Raw genomic sequence first — 12,354 nt, 5'->3', positions numbered from 1 at the left:
CCCTGCCGACCTTTATGGTCTTCAAGAACCGGCAAGGTCCTCGAGAAGATCCAGGGCCGCCGACCCCCCGCAAGCTCCAATCCGTTGTCCAGAGACTGGCCGCTGAAGTACTCGCCGGCGGCGGCGCATCGGGCGGTGCAGCGGCAGCGGCAGCGGCAGCGGCGGTGTGTGGAAGGGCGCCGAGCTACCTCGCGGTTACCAGGACATCACCGACCAGATCGAGTCCAAGGGCTGCGAGCTCCTCAACGCGACGACGATGCAGGCTCCGTGCGTGTTCTCTTCGACGGCAGCAAGCCCAGCGCGCTGGACAAGAAGGACGGTGTCAAGGACTGGGTCGAGAGTGGCGAGGACGACCAGCTGCTCTTGTTCATGCCTTTCCAGGCCATGCTGAAGCTGCACACCTTGCACGTGAGTGTTCCCCAGCCAGGTTCACGCAATGGGCAAACAAAAGATTTCTGACAAATGAACAGATCACCTCGCTCCCTCCCTCCGATGACGATGACGAGGATGCCCCGATGCGCCCGCGCACCATCCACCTCTACACGAACAAGCCACATAACCTCGATTTTGCCGAAGCCGACGACACGCCACCGACACAAGTGATAGAGCTGTCCGAGAAGGACTGGAACGCGTCGGGCACGGCCAACGTCAGCCTGCGTTACGTCAAGTTCCAGAACATTACGAGCCTCGTACTGTACGTGGTCAACGGCGACGGTGACGGCGACAAGGTGCGGCTGGACCGCGTGCGCCTTGTCGGCGACAGCGGCGAGAAGCGTGAGATGGGCAAGCTCGAGAAGATTGGCGACGAGCCTGGCGAATAGTCGCAAATCGCTCTACGGTTGGGCTTCGTGATACCGGGCGCGTGGGCGCAGGAGAAACATCCGGACGGATGACGGACGGTCGGGTTTTGCTTTTAGACATTAGGACGGGAGCCAGCATAGGTAGCGATCCCACGGCGTAGAGAAATCATCATGAGTGCCGCAATGAGGAGCATTGCAAACGTCAACCCTGGAAGCGTTCGGAATTGTCCTTTCACGCTCACGCTTGAGTCTGACAGTCGCAAGACGCGTAGCCCAGCAGGCCGTCCTGAGTAGTAGGTGCGAGTTCAACGTTCTCGTCCACCGAAATAAGGATTTATCAACAGCCCCGTACATGATCACAAATTCATCGAAAGTAAAGTATGTCCGACCTCCTCGCCGCGATCCCGCCCCCACCAAAAGGAGGAGCGTCTGAGACCAGGACCGCGTGAAAAGAGGAAAAGCCAGCCTGCAATTTTGATCGTTCTGGGGCATAACTGACGCTCCGATATATCCACTGTTTAGGATTCGAGCAATGGGGAAACAATTTCAGGTTATGCCAGCCGCACGAAGAGAAGAAAAACAAGAAAAAGGGTAAAAGCAGGCGCGGTCGCGCAGAGTTTTGTAGTCGCGATGCGATGGGGCGCCTGCCCGCCCCACTTGTTGGGTCTTGCTTCGAGCGATTCGGTCGGGATATTGTGACGCCGATTCGGGGACGGGCTTTCATTGATCCGTTTGAAGGCTCGTCGACTCTTCCTATCAGGAGTTCTTGACTTTCCTACCGAGAGACCGCCTCCGTCTTTTTGCGACCAACGGTCTGTTTGTACACGCTATGGCTGCGAACCTTTCGCCTGAAGACGCTTCTTTAACGCTCCGCATCAAGTTAAATCATCTGACAATGCTCACTATTGGAATTAGACTCTGTGATCACTAGAAGACCTCAGTTACGGCAGATACCCATGAGTACGCCTTTTTGGCATGTCACTTATCGATATCTGACCAAGCCCAGGCCTCTACTTTGAAGGCACGAAACCGCCAAACACACCATTGTTTCCTCAAATTGCTCCAATGCCAGGCACCTTTCACTCCTGACGCGCATCGAGGTGATACAGGGGCTCGAGCTTGGCATCCCTGCGGAAGAAAATGTAACGCCTTACCCACCAAGGCAGCCAGGTCCGCACTTGGTACCCCGCATGGCGTCGAGTGGGAACACTGAAAATGTAGTCAAGCTCCTCAAGCGTTCTCTGTCTGTTGGGGGCAGATGTTAGGAACCGCTATGGACTCGAGCATCTCTTCTGTCGGGACTTACTTGGTCTCGGGGATAATCAGGAAGATGACGAGGAACGCCAGGATGTTCAGGCCTGCATAGAAGCAGAAAGCTCCCGTCGGACCGAAATTCTTGAGCAGAGACGGGAAGCTAAGCGTCAAAGCGCTGCTGAACGCGTTGTTGACCATGATAGTCACGGCGCCGCCAATCTCGCGATGCGACAGGGGGAAAGATTCGGAGAAGTAAATTGAAGGGAGCGGACCAATTCCTGAGAAATCGTCAGCATGCTTCCATGTCCATCACGGGCTCAGAGCTCAGCCCGAACTTGACTCACCCGGGCCGTACATGGCGGAGAAAAGGAACACGAAAAATGCGATGAGGGGCACTCGAGCAGACACGCTCTCGTCAATGAGGAAGCACGTTCCGGCGGCAACAAGACACCAGGCCATGTTGGGAAACGTTATCATCAGCAGGTTCCGGCGGCCAAAGGAGTCCATCATGTACACGGCCGGGAACGCAAAGACGAACGTAATGAGCCCAAAACCCATCGAGACAAGCAGGCACTGCTTTGGGGAGTAGCCAGCCTCGGCAAAGATTGTGGCAGAGTAGAAAGCCATGATGTTGATGCCTGGTTCAAACTGGTCAGCTGCTGTCTGCGATCCACTGGACTCAATGAGAGGGCATAGTTATACCGGAAAATTGCTGGCCGATAACGATCCAAGCGCTCGCAACAGTCGCTCGGCGCAGGCGAGGAACTGTGAGCAGCTCCATAACTCGTGTGCGCAGCGTCTTACCCCCGAAGGCATTCCTCTCCTCGCGCACTTGACAGTGGGCATAGTACAAGTCACGAGCAGCCATCATCTCAGTGTTGCGAATGCGACAGAACGATTTGAAGCATCCTGCATTCGATCCTTCTTCATGAGCCAGCGGGGGGACTCTGGACGGAACGGTGTCAGCTTGGGACTCTTCCTCTTATCCATCGAAGCACTCACCCGGACACCACCAAACAAAGATGACGACAGGAATGGCAGGGGCAAATGCGGCAGCGAGCTGAAACCGCCAGGCGAGATCACCAATGCGGAACCAGATCAGGTTAGAACAGAAGCCAACGAAAATGCCAAATGCAACACAGAGTTGAAAACTCGTGACGATGCCACCTCGAATAATGGCCGGCGCAACCTCAGCCGAGTAGATTGGGATCGTCGAAATCTTGATGCCCATGCCAATTCCCATAAAGAGTCGACAGATCAGCAAACCCCACCAGTTCTGTGCGAACCCTTGAGCCAGGACCGGAAAGATAGCAAACAGGCCGGTGGCAAAGATGGTTCCGCGACGTCCGAGCAGGTTGTTGACGGGATCGGCCGCCCAGGCGGAGAACAGACCAGCGAGAGCAGGAGCCGCATTAATGGCACCTACAAGCATCTCCCTGTGCTCGATTCCAAACTCAACGGGGAAAGACAGGTTTGCGCCATTCGCACCCGTATTGTCCCAGCCTTGGACGGCTGAGCCGAGAGAACAGATCGCGATGGCGTAGTAGAGTTGACGGGGCAAATGCCACTTGTGGGTAATCTCACGACGGAGAAAGTGACGGTCGTCGTCGGTCATCTCCTCAAACTGCTCCCATGTTTCTGGGTTCTGGGCTGCGAGGGCACCACGATAGAAAACGTCCTCTTTGCCGTTGAATCCAAAGGTTTGACAAAAGTCGTCAGTCTGAACTTTTAGGTCTTGCTTCGCGATGCCGATCAAAGGGTTGCGAATTCTTGACACATCTTAGCAAGCAACGTCAAGCACAGGCCATTACTCCGCTCACCTGGCATTTATGTTGCGAGCATAGTCCTGCTCCGTAAACTCCACGTGAGAGGCATCGAGCTTGGGCTTGATGTCGCCCTCGTCATCAGACATGCGAGGCATTGCGGAGGAGTCAAACGACGGTCGAAGGCGATTTAACTTAGCAGTGATTCGTTTCTGTATTTATCAGATATGCCTTTCAATATCGAACTCTGGAGCTAAGAGTATCTGCGGCTCTTATATTTATGGACCTTGTTGCAGCTCTTCCCCATGGGGTAGCTTCGATACCGAGGGACTGTCACCGTCTCCACGACGTTGCAGCTCGCGAAAGCTTCGGAGCGAGGCGGCAGTCAGCCGAGGGGGAGTCCTGTGCAGGAACACTCGCATAGCGCCTCCAACGGCAGTGCCCTGCGTGTGTCATGTCGCCGAATCCGCCCACGACCTGTGCAGGGCCCTGGGTGGCCTAGTCAAGAAATGGTCAAGTGCCGGAGTGTGGGTGAAAGCTTGAGTAAGAAGAAAGAGGGGTTCTTAGCTCCCCGACTCTCCGCGCAATGTTCCAGCAGTAGCCTGCATTGGAGTTGAGTGTCTGACTCGAACGTAGCTCCAGTGCCCCAAGTCCCGGCCCCCTACTCCTGGCAAGAATTTAGGAGCTCAGCAGACGTTGCCGCGCCGATCTTTGTCGATTTGACTGTGCCCTGTGTGTGCCATTTTGCGAGCTCTGGAGAATACCTGCTATCTACTGGCCGTATCCAGGTGCCTGCACAGGTCCATCAACATCATATGGTTTTGATGGATTCAACACACGCAGGGCACATCGGCAAGATTGTAGAGGTTGCCGAAGCGAAGGAGTCGGAGATTGAGCAGGGGATAGATAGAAACTTGGCTAGGCTTTAAAAGCGTACTGTACTTTCTCCTTGACTGTTGGTAATGATTGTGCCCAAGCTACCTCCTCTTAGCGACGAGATAAAACACCTGACGATAACGCTTTCATCAAGATTACATCAACATATCCATCTCGACTTTCGCCAAACATGGGCAGTGCCGGCACACCAACATGGCTCGACAAGCTCGAGGAGCAGTGTACGTGGCGCATACTCGGCCGGCCTTGAACATCGCTGATGCAAACAGTAAATGTGGACGTGGACTGGATGGACCCCGAATACATCAAAGGCATGCCGATCGTGCCTCACGACCAGACTAGCAATCAACTTTGGGTTGACATTCAACTCGGCGATGATTCGAACCGGGACCTATTGCTCGAGACGGCCAAGGAACTCAAGAACGAAGGCTGGCTTGCCATCTACACTCGCATGGTCAGCGGCTCATGCCTATGCAATATGACTCAAGGGCTTCTTATTGACCGTGCTATGTGCAGGCTGTTCTGATGTGCAAGAAGAATATCGACTCTATCAGGGGCCGCGTTCTACTCCAGACGCTTCCGTCGAATGCTTTCCGCTTCCAGGAAACCCTCGACCATGCGCGCCTCTATGACAAAGAGTTCGCTCGTGCAGGGATCGGCCGCGACAGATATTGCATCAAAATTCCCTCGACGGGCCCTGCTTTGAACGCAGCCAAGGTTCTCTCATCGGAGGGTATCCCTACACTCGGCACGGCCCTGTTCAGTCTTCCGCAAGCCATTGCGTGTAGTCAGGCTGGCATGCTTTACATCAGCCCCTACTATAATGGTAAGTTCAAGGATCCGGGAGACCAAGACACCTGATCTGGGTCATTCGGCTAATCATGTATCTTGCAGAGGTTCTTGCTCACGATGAGCCAGAATTGTGGCCCAACGTGAAGGATCCAGCAGTAGAGCACCCGATGTCCGCCCGCATTGTACAGATCATCGAGACATATAAGCGTCTATACAAAGAGACGGGCAAGGAACAACCACTTGTCAAGAATGCTAGGCAAGAGAATCATTTACTCCGGTGTCCAATTTTGCACGCTAACTCCCACCTAGTTTCATCACTGTTCAGGAGGCCATGGCTGCCGGTGAAATGGGCTGCCACTCGGCGACTATATCGCACACGGTCCTGAACGAGCTTGCGAAGCTCCCTTACGTCGCCTCTGAGCAGCCGGGCCCCGATGTCCCCAAGCCGGTGCACGTCTACAAAGACGCCCCGCCCGTATCGGACCGCCTCCGCAAGCTTCTCAGCATCGACCCTCTAGCTGGTCCTGACTGGAATGGGAAGTTGGCGAGCACAAATGTGGATTATCTCGCTGACGGTGGCGCGCCCCTGCAGAACGCTATCGAGGCGGACGCGGTGACGAAGAAGAGACTAGCCGATGCGATGGCCCTGTTCACAGGCGGGCAGGAGAGGAGCCGTGCTAAGATTGAGGAGGTGCTTCCGTTGGTCTGAATGCTTGCGCTGTCTCCAAAGTTATTTATGATGAGCAATTCTAGCTACATTCTTTTGCATTCGGCGCCTTGGAAGAATCGATACAAGTGACTGTGTGTGCTAAAGGGGCAGGAAAGTAGGCGACTCATGATGGATAGTCTCGATCAGATAAAGCGCCGAGAGACTAGATAGTTTGGCCGGTATATGCGCACCTTGTACAAAGTGTTCCTGAAAGTGTCCATTGGTCATGATGTTCGTGAGGTCTTTGGTCAGTGTTCGAGAGATCCAAGTCTCCCGCGTATGGCATCGATAAGGACATCGCGACCGAATTAACGGGTATCGCGGGTTGTGAGCCGATATCATTGTGGAATATGAGCCCTTGATTAAGTGAGGTTTCCTCTGTTAAGTCAAAGTCCAGGAAAGGGACGTCTTGAATGGCTAGAGCAGAGGAAGAAATTTCGGCGCAGGTTTGCGAGGGATCCTGTGTCGCGAATGATGGTAAATCTTGTAAGGGCAATGTGATCGTGTGGGAAATCGACTCCTGGTGCGTCACATCCCAGAAACGGTCGAGGAGAGTGGTTTCCGCTGCGGGCGCCGGAATTGCGAGGGATATTAAAGTAGGCATAGACCCTGAAACGGCCGTTGGTGACACGGAGCTGCTGCTTTCGGCATTCGCGGTTCTCTCTATGTCATCGCGTCTCCCAGACTCTTTTTCTTGCTCCACAAGGCGGTCTATGTGTAGATTGACGGCCTTCGCAGCCTGTGGCGCTAAACCGTCAATAAGCCTCCGGTGGTTGACCTGAGCAAGAAGCTCATCACGCTCTTGCACCAGAGCACGGATGTCTTGGAACGCATCAGAGCAGAGACTTTTCATGAGCTTGTGACGAGCAATGCTCTCTTCGACCACGACGTGCTTGGAAAGGCGTCGAGGGTCAGTGCTGCTAAGGGCTGGAAGATGAGTTGCAAGTTCCTGGCTCATCGTCAGCTATGCCCTAGATACCTTACGAGCACAGTAGATCAAAGATGATTGTAAGGACTCAGTAAGACCCACAGTCAGACGGCCCTTGAACGCTTCGCGCCGGTTTTTCTCGAATATGCGATGGGTCGCGCGGTCATCGGCTGTGAAGTTACGCACACGCTTCTTGCCGGCCATCTTGGCAGGCTCCCCGCCGCTTGTACCAAGTGTAGGCGTTCTCCGCTCCGGCTTTGAGGTGACCTCCCGTACGGCGGCCGGCATGGGGGAGCATTCTTAAACGGAGGCTCGTAGTTGGAGCGACTAGGGGCACCTTGATCTCGTGCCTCAAATCTCGAGCTTTGATCGTGATTGAATTCGTCGTGGTAGACTACTCAAGACGAATGATGAGGGGGTGCGATGGACACAGAGACCGCATGAGAGGAATCATTCTAGCGGACAGGCCATGGCACGTGGACGCCAGCAGCCGTAGGGTAGCTAGCCGTGGCGCTACCTTGAACAGGAGCCTGTACAGGGCGTAGGGGGTCGCGAGTCAGTCCCAATGATTCCCGTTATACCATTTCCCCAGCTTCCCCGCGCGCGGGGATGTGTTTCACGGAATTAAGATTTAGTATGGAGCTTAGCCGCCAGCTATGGTGTGGATTGTGGCTCGGTGAAGAATGCGCCGGAGTTGACTTCTAGCACGGACACGAGTGCATATAGCTCTTCTGGATTGTTATGTCGAGAGATGTGGCAGTTGAGAACGCAAGGGGCTTTAAGGGGTCGCTCACCGAGAGATCGCCACCACACCGATAGACATTCTTCGAACTGACTCTGTCCCTCCTGTCATAGGAAGATTGGCCATCCAATGGGAGTGTGGTTCGGAACTCGAACTTTCCCCGTTATTTTTTAAAGCATTGTTTGGATTGGAATATATTCCCAAAACATGATAAACAAATTTATCATTTTCCGAATCACTGTATTGTTCACCATAGCTACTCGATATGAAATTGGTGATACTAAGGCTTAGCTTTCGGTGTCATAAGGCCCTATGTGAACGTTGGATTTCGACCTGCCAACTTTACCTAACTTGACTTCTTCAGATGGTTGCCATTAGGCCTCTCTATTCTTCCTTTTGAACGGTTCCGCCAGTCCATGAGCTACAAGATATCACAGACAAACAATAACGTCATCCACTTATGTCAGCGGCGCAGCAGCACACCCTCTCACTTACCAAGTCTAGACTTGTCTCGCCTCGTTTGCTTTAAATGAACGGTCTCTAGTCTTCAGGATCCCATCCTCCAGTCGCCTTCCCCTAATCATATCACATGCCGCACGCCAGGTGCCGTATTCTTAGCTGCTGACATGGCACTTTACTTCTGCTGACCGCTATAGCTCACCTGCTGCTTGGCTACCCATGACCCCCTCTCCCTGGCGCTCCACCCGCAATGCATCGCCCATTCCGTTGGGTCGTGGCACTCATAGAGAACAATAGTCCTGCGCGTGGTGCATTAGCTAGACACTCATGACATCTCCATTCATGCATGTGCTCCAAGGCCGCCCTGCCGCCATTTGAAGCTCGCCATCTGGGTGCCGATGAGTCCTTTGCCAGCCAGATGAACCGCGACACCCAAACTGTAACTTGATATCAGGCAGCCTAGATTGCACACTCGATGCTCTTTCAGTCGAAAAACTATCAAGTTTCTGATGCCTGAATCGGTTCTCGATGCACACGTTCTATTGCAGTCTTGCATACAAACTCGATGGCCGTTCTAGCTATCCCCTCCATTGGCTGGCAGCCTCAACCCACATCGCATTCTGATCAGTGGCCCCTCAACAAGACGCTTCCCATATTGAAGTTGCCGCCGGAGCTTCGCCACATCATCTGGGAGTTCGCCCTCCCGGCACCACGCATCTACGAGGTCCTCGATGGCCCCGAAGCCAAACAAACGACGCCGGCTGTCGATGGTCTCATATTTGCCAATGTCCGTTACGAACCCCCGCCGATACTGGCGGCGGTCTGCCTCGAAACCAGGGCCTTTACCTTGCGCCGTTTCAGGGCCCTTACCCTGTCCGGGATTACCAAATATGTCGATCTCAGTTGCGACATTATCCTCCTCGAGCCATATCTGTTGGTCAAAAGGCTCCTCCGCACGCTCCAATTTCTCATCCAGGTTCCCCTGGTGCGGAACAACCTCACGTGCCTCGCCCTTGGAACATCCTACGGCATGAACACGAGGTTGACTCATCCAGTCCTCGGCAAAAAGGTGTTGGAGACCAACATCGGCGTCCTGCTGTCGCGCCTCTCCAAGTTGCCAAAACTTAAAAAGCTCCTATTCATCGTCCATCAGGAGTTTCAGTTCGAATGGGACTTGTCTACTGCAGAGGCACAACTGCCACCACTATTTTTGCTCAGGAGTATTCCTCCGGGATCGCATGCTGCACGTCAAGGCTTCCGATTCAAGCCTGCTTATGACCTGCACAGCAACAACCATTTCTTGCGGATGCCATATGAGAACGCCCTCTTCCCCTATTCACCCGGCTCACAGGATGACTCAAACCGACCTGTGCCTGAGTTCACGGTCCTGCGGAACGAAGACTGGCCTTCGGATGACGAATGGCGAAGGTTTAACCACAGGTTTCAGAGGGCAGCAAAAGCATCTCTCGAGACAAAACAGCCTGGCAAAGCCACAATCGAACGCGAGGCGCTGCCGGCTGTTGAAGGTGCCTGTCTGCTGTGGCGCTACAAATCTCAACATTCCCGAGCACATGACGGGTCGATTTTATAGCATCATTGCCGTGCGTGTAACATAAAGCATGGTATCTTGAAAGAATCTCTCCATCAAAATCTCCTGAAAGCAGAGTCTCAGTCTTTCCGTACACTCCTGACCTCATGTTGGATATCACCGCTCTTCGGTTGAGTTTCGACGGCAGTATACTGAATTATGCTTTGGTCTGGCTGGAACACAGCACCCGATGCAACTCGTCGGCGTCTAATAAGAAATCTGCAATACAGGTGAGCCATGGTGTGAAAAATGACAGGGTAAGGACTGAATGCACTAACATGATGCTGGCAATAACGGCCAGCAGAACTGGGACGCCGAGACCAATGCTCACGCCGAGGATAACCTTCTTGTCAACTCCCCAAGCCTTACCGTCCAGAATACTGTCTTTCTCGGATCCCTCCGCGTCATTGTCACCGTTGTCCGAAGTAGGTGACTTTGTGGGCGGCGGTGGAGGTGGAACGTACGACACGGGCGACCCAGACGTCGATTCGAGTCCCAGCGCACCCGACCCAAATTCTACAACGCGGTTGATCGTCATCGCCGTCACCTCTGGCCACTCGGCCTCAACGCCTGACGCGACTGCCGTCACGAGTGTCTGTACCTCGGTCACTTCGCGCAGACTCTGCAACGGCGCCGGGCAGTTCATGAGTCCAATAGAAATGCACTCCAGTGCTGTAAAGACAATTTCCTTCGTCAACGTCGTCGTCGTGAGGTCTTCTTCTTCTTCTTCATCATCCTGCCGCTCGCCGAGCTTTGAGGTGCTAGACGCAGTCGTCTTCGGGCTGACGACGCATTCATCGGCCAGCGTTGTGTACCAGATGGGGATTTCTGTGCTCGGAGCCGGCCCCCAGGTCTGGTCCATGATGGCAATGGTCGCGCCAGCAGCGGCGCCCAAGGCGAAGACAAACTCCTGCCTCACGCGAAGCTGACAGTCTTCATCCTCTTCGTCGTCTTCATCTTCAGCATCATCATCGCGTCGACGAATATCAGAGTCTGCACTACCAGTGATGATGCTCGTCGTAAGGTCGGCGAGATCCGCCCAGACGGCAACCTCAATGCCGCCACCTGCGCTCGGGAACTCAAAGTCTCCGGCAGACAGATCTGGGAGGAAGGGAGTATGGAGCTCGAGGCCTGCGTGGATAGCGACGCGAAGGAGAGCTCTGAAGGTCACGCCATCGCTTTCAACCGTGACCGGGAGGAACTCAAACTGGCCGCCGTTACTGGGACTTGATATTAGTACATGTTCGAGGGGCTCATGCTGGTAACCGACGTAAGGGGAGGTTCACTCACAAGACTATATCGGAAACCTCATCTGAAAATAGGGCAATATCAATAGCGATGCCGTCATCCAATTTTAGATGAAAGCCACTCGCAACGGAGATTTCTGACTCGACGCTGAGGAGGAGATCGACAACGAAGGTCACGCCGACGAGTACATCGCCGACTTTGAACCCGAGAGGCGTCACCGACGTGTACAGATTCAAAGAATACGTCGCGCCCGCCGTCATCGTAAGCTGGGTATCCATGTACAACTCGAGGCCATCGAAGCCGAAGTGCAGTTGGCACTCAGGAATCCCCTGGATGTCAAGGTTCAGATCTACGTCGAGCGGAGGCAGATCAAAAGCACTACTGCTGACGCCTTGTTCTTGCACCTTGTCAAAAACGTCGCGAATGTACGTGTCGACATAGTCAGTCATGTTGTCGATGACGACCTCGAACTTGTCTCCGAGACTTTGAATCGCTGCGCCAGCGTCAAAGTCTCCGTCGATGGTCAGATCGACGTTGGCAGTGCCCTTGATGTAGCATGTGCGACAGAGCACCTCAACCGAGGCGTGCAATGAAGCGTCTGCCGTAGCTTCATTACCTTTGGGAAGGTCAACTCCAACCTCGTTGCTGATCTCAGCGCCGCTGGATGTGTCAGTTTGGCTGTTGATGGAAGCAAAAGGGGGAACATAGGGAGATGACATACTATCTGAATAGTACGGCATTGCTGAAGCTCTTGTCGAGTGACGTTGAGTTGCCCAGTTCATCTTGACGCTCCTCCAGAGACGCCTTTGCGAGGCTTCGGCGGATAGCATGTATGGCCTGCTCTGGAGTCATTCCAGGGCGCTGCGAACTGAGGCATCGAGGGCCGGCTGTCTTGTGACGCTGGCGGCAACCAAGGCGCCAGCACACAGGGTGAAGGCAATTTGGGGCAACATTTGAGTGATATCAATAACCTGACTTGACAAACCTCTTTGGAATCTGAGGGGTCCCCATTCAGTCGGGTCTTTCACGGCTTATCATTTCCCAGCGACTCGCGTTCAGACATGCACGCATACGCTGTCGACGTTGCATCTCCGCAATGACAGCCTGAGGGCTTGACTGTGCCCCTGCAGGATCATGTCCGTGTCAGAGAGCTCAGCCCACGATGGGAGAGCTGAGG

The 12,354-nt window shown here is 54.1% G+C and overlaps 6 protein-coding genes across 6 annotated transcripts; 3 read left to right on the top strand and 3 right to left on the bottom strand.

The window, feature by feature from the left end:
• Positions 1 to 369: 369 nt before the first annotated feature.
• Positions 370 to 821, top strand: VDBG_04982 (conserved hypothetical protein; the record flags this gene model as incomplete). Its single annotated transcript, XM_003005330.1, has 2 exons — positions 370 to 408; positions 471 to 821. The coding sequence occupies 2 exons, from the start codon at positions 370 to 372 to the stop codon at positions 819 to 821; spliced, it is 390 nt and encodes a 129-aa protein (XP_003005376.1).
• Positions 822 to 1,879: 1,058 nt separating this feature from the next.
• VDBG_04981 (proton myo-inositol cotransporter) lies at positions 1,880 to 3,975 on the bottom strand (the record flags this gene model as incomplete). The annotated part of the gene is made up of 6 exons (XM_003005329.1): positions 1,880 to 2,045; positions 2,107 to 2,332; positions 2,399 to 2,692; positions 2,757 to 2,999; positions 3,057 to 3,823; positions 3,875 to 3,975. The coding sequence occupies 6 exons, from the start codon at positions 3,973 to 3,975 to the stop codon at positions 1,880 to 1,882; spliced, it is 1,797 nt and encodes a 598-aa protein (XP_003005375.1).
• A 908-nt stretch (positions 3,976 to 4,883) lies between these two features.
• On the top strand, positions 4,884 to 6,212 carry VDBG_04980 (transaldolase; the record flags this gene model as incomplete). The annotated part of the gene is made up of 5 exons (XM_003005328.1): positions 4,884 to 4,932; positions 4,981 to 5,165; positions 5,228 to 5,537; positions 5,606 to 5,672; positions 5,813 to 6,212. The coding sequence occupies 5 exons, from the start codon at positions 4,884 to 4,886 to the stop codon at positions 6,210 to 6,212; spliced, it is 1,011 nt and encodes a 336-aa protein (XP_003005374.1).
• A 386-nt stretch (positions 6,213 to 6,598) lies between these two features.
• VDBG_04979 (predicted protein) lies at positions 6,599 to 7,428 on the bottom strand (the record flags this gene model as incomplete). The annotated part of the gene is made up of 3 exons (XM_003005327.1): positions 6,599 to 6,850; positions 6,916 to 7,139; positions 7,197 to 7,428. 3 exons carry the CDS (start codon positions 7,426 to 7,428, stop codon positions 6,599 to 6,601), a joined length of 708 nt encoding a protein of 235 aa, XP_003005373.1.
• A 1,478-nt stretch (positions 7,429 to 8,906) lies between these two features.
• On the top strand, positions 8,907 to 9,932 carry VDBG_04978 (conserved hypothetical protein; the record flags this gene model as incomplete). The annotated part of the gene is made up of 1 exon (XM_003005326.1): positions 8,907 to 9,932. One exon carries the CDS (start codon positions 8,907 to 8,909, stop codon positions 9,930 to 9,932), a length of 1,026 nt encoding a protein of 341 aa, XP_003005372.1.
• Positions 9,933 to 10,136: 204 nt separating this feature from the next.
• Positions 10,137 to 12,029, bottom strand: VDBG_04977 (conserved hypothetical protein; the record flags this gene model as incomplete). Its single annotated transcript, XM_003005325.1, has 4 exons — positions 10,137 to 10,148; positions 10,204 to 11,149; positions 11,220 to 11,837; positions 11,899 to 12,029. 4 exons carry the CDS (start codon positions 12,027 to 12,029, stop codon positions 10,137 to 10,139), a joined length of 1,707 nt encoding a protein of 568 aa, XP_003005371.1.
• Positions 12,030 to 12,354: the final 325 nt, after the last annotated feature.

This window comes from Verticillium alfalfae, genomic scaffold, assembly GCF_000150825.1.
Source record: "Verticillium alfalfae VaMs.102 supercont1.5 genomic scaffold, whole genome shotgun sequence".
Taxonomy (NCBI): Eukaryota; Fungi; Ascomycota; class Sordariomycetes; order Glomerellales; family Plectosphaerellaceae; genus Verticillium; species Verticillium alfalfae.
This window is presented reverse-complemented; position numbering and strand designations above follow the sequence as displayed.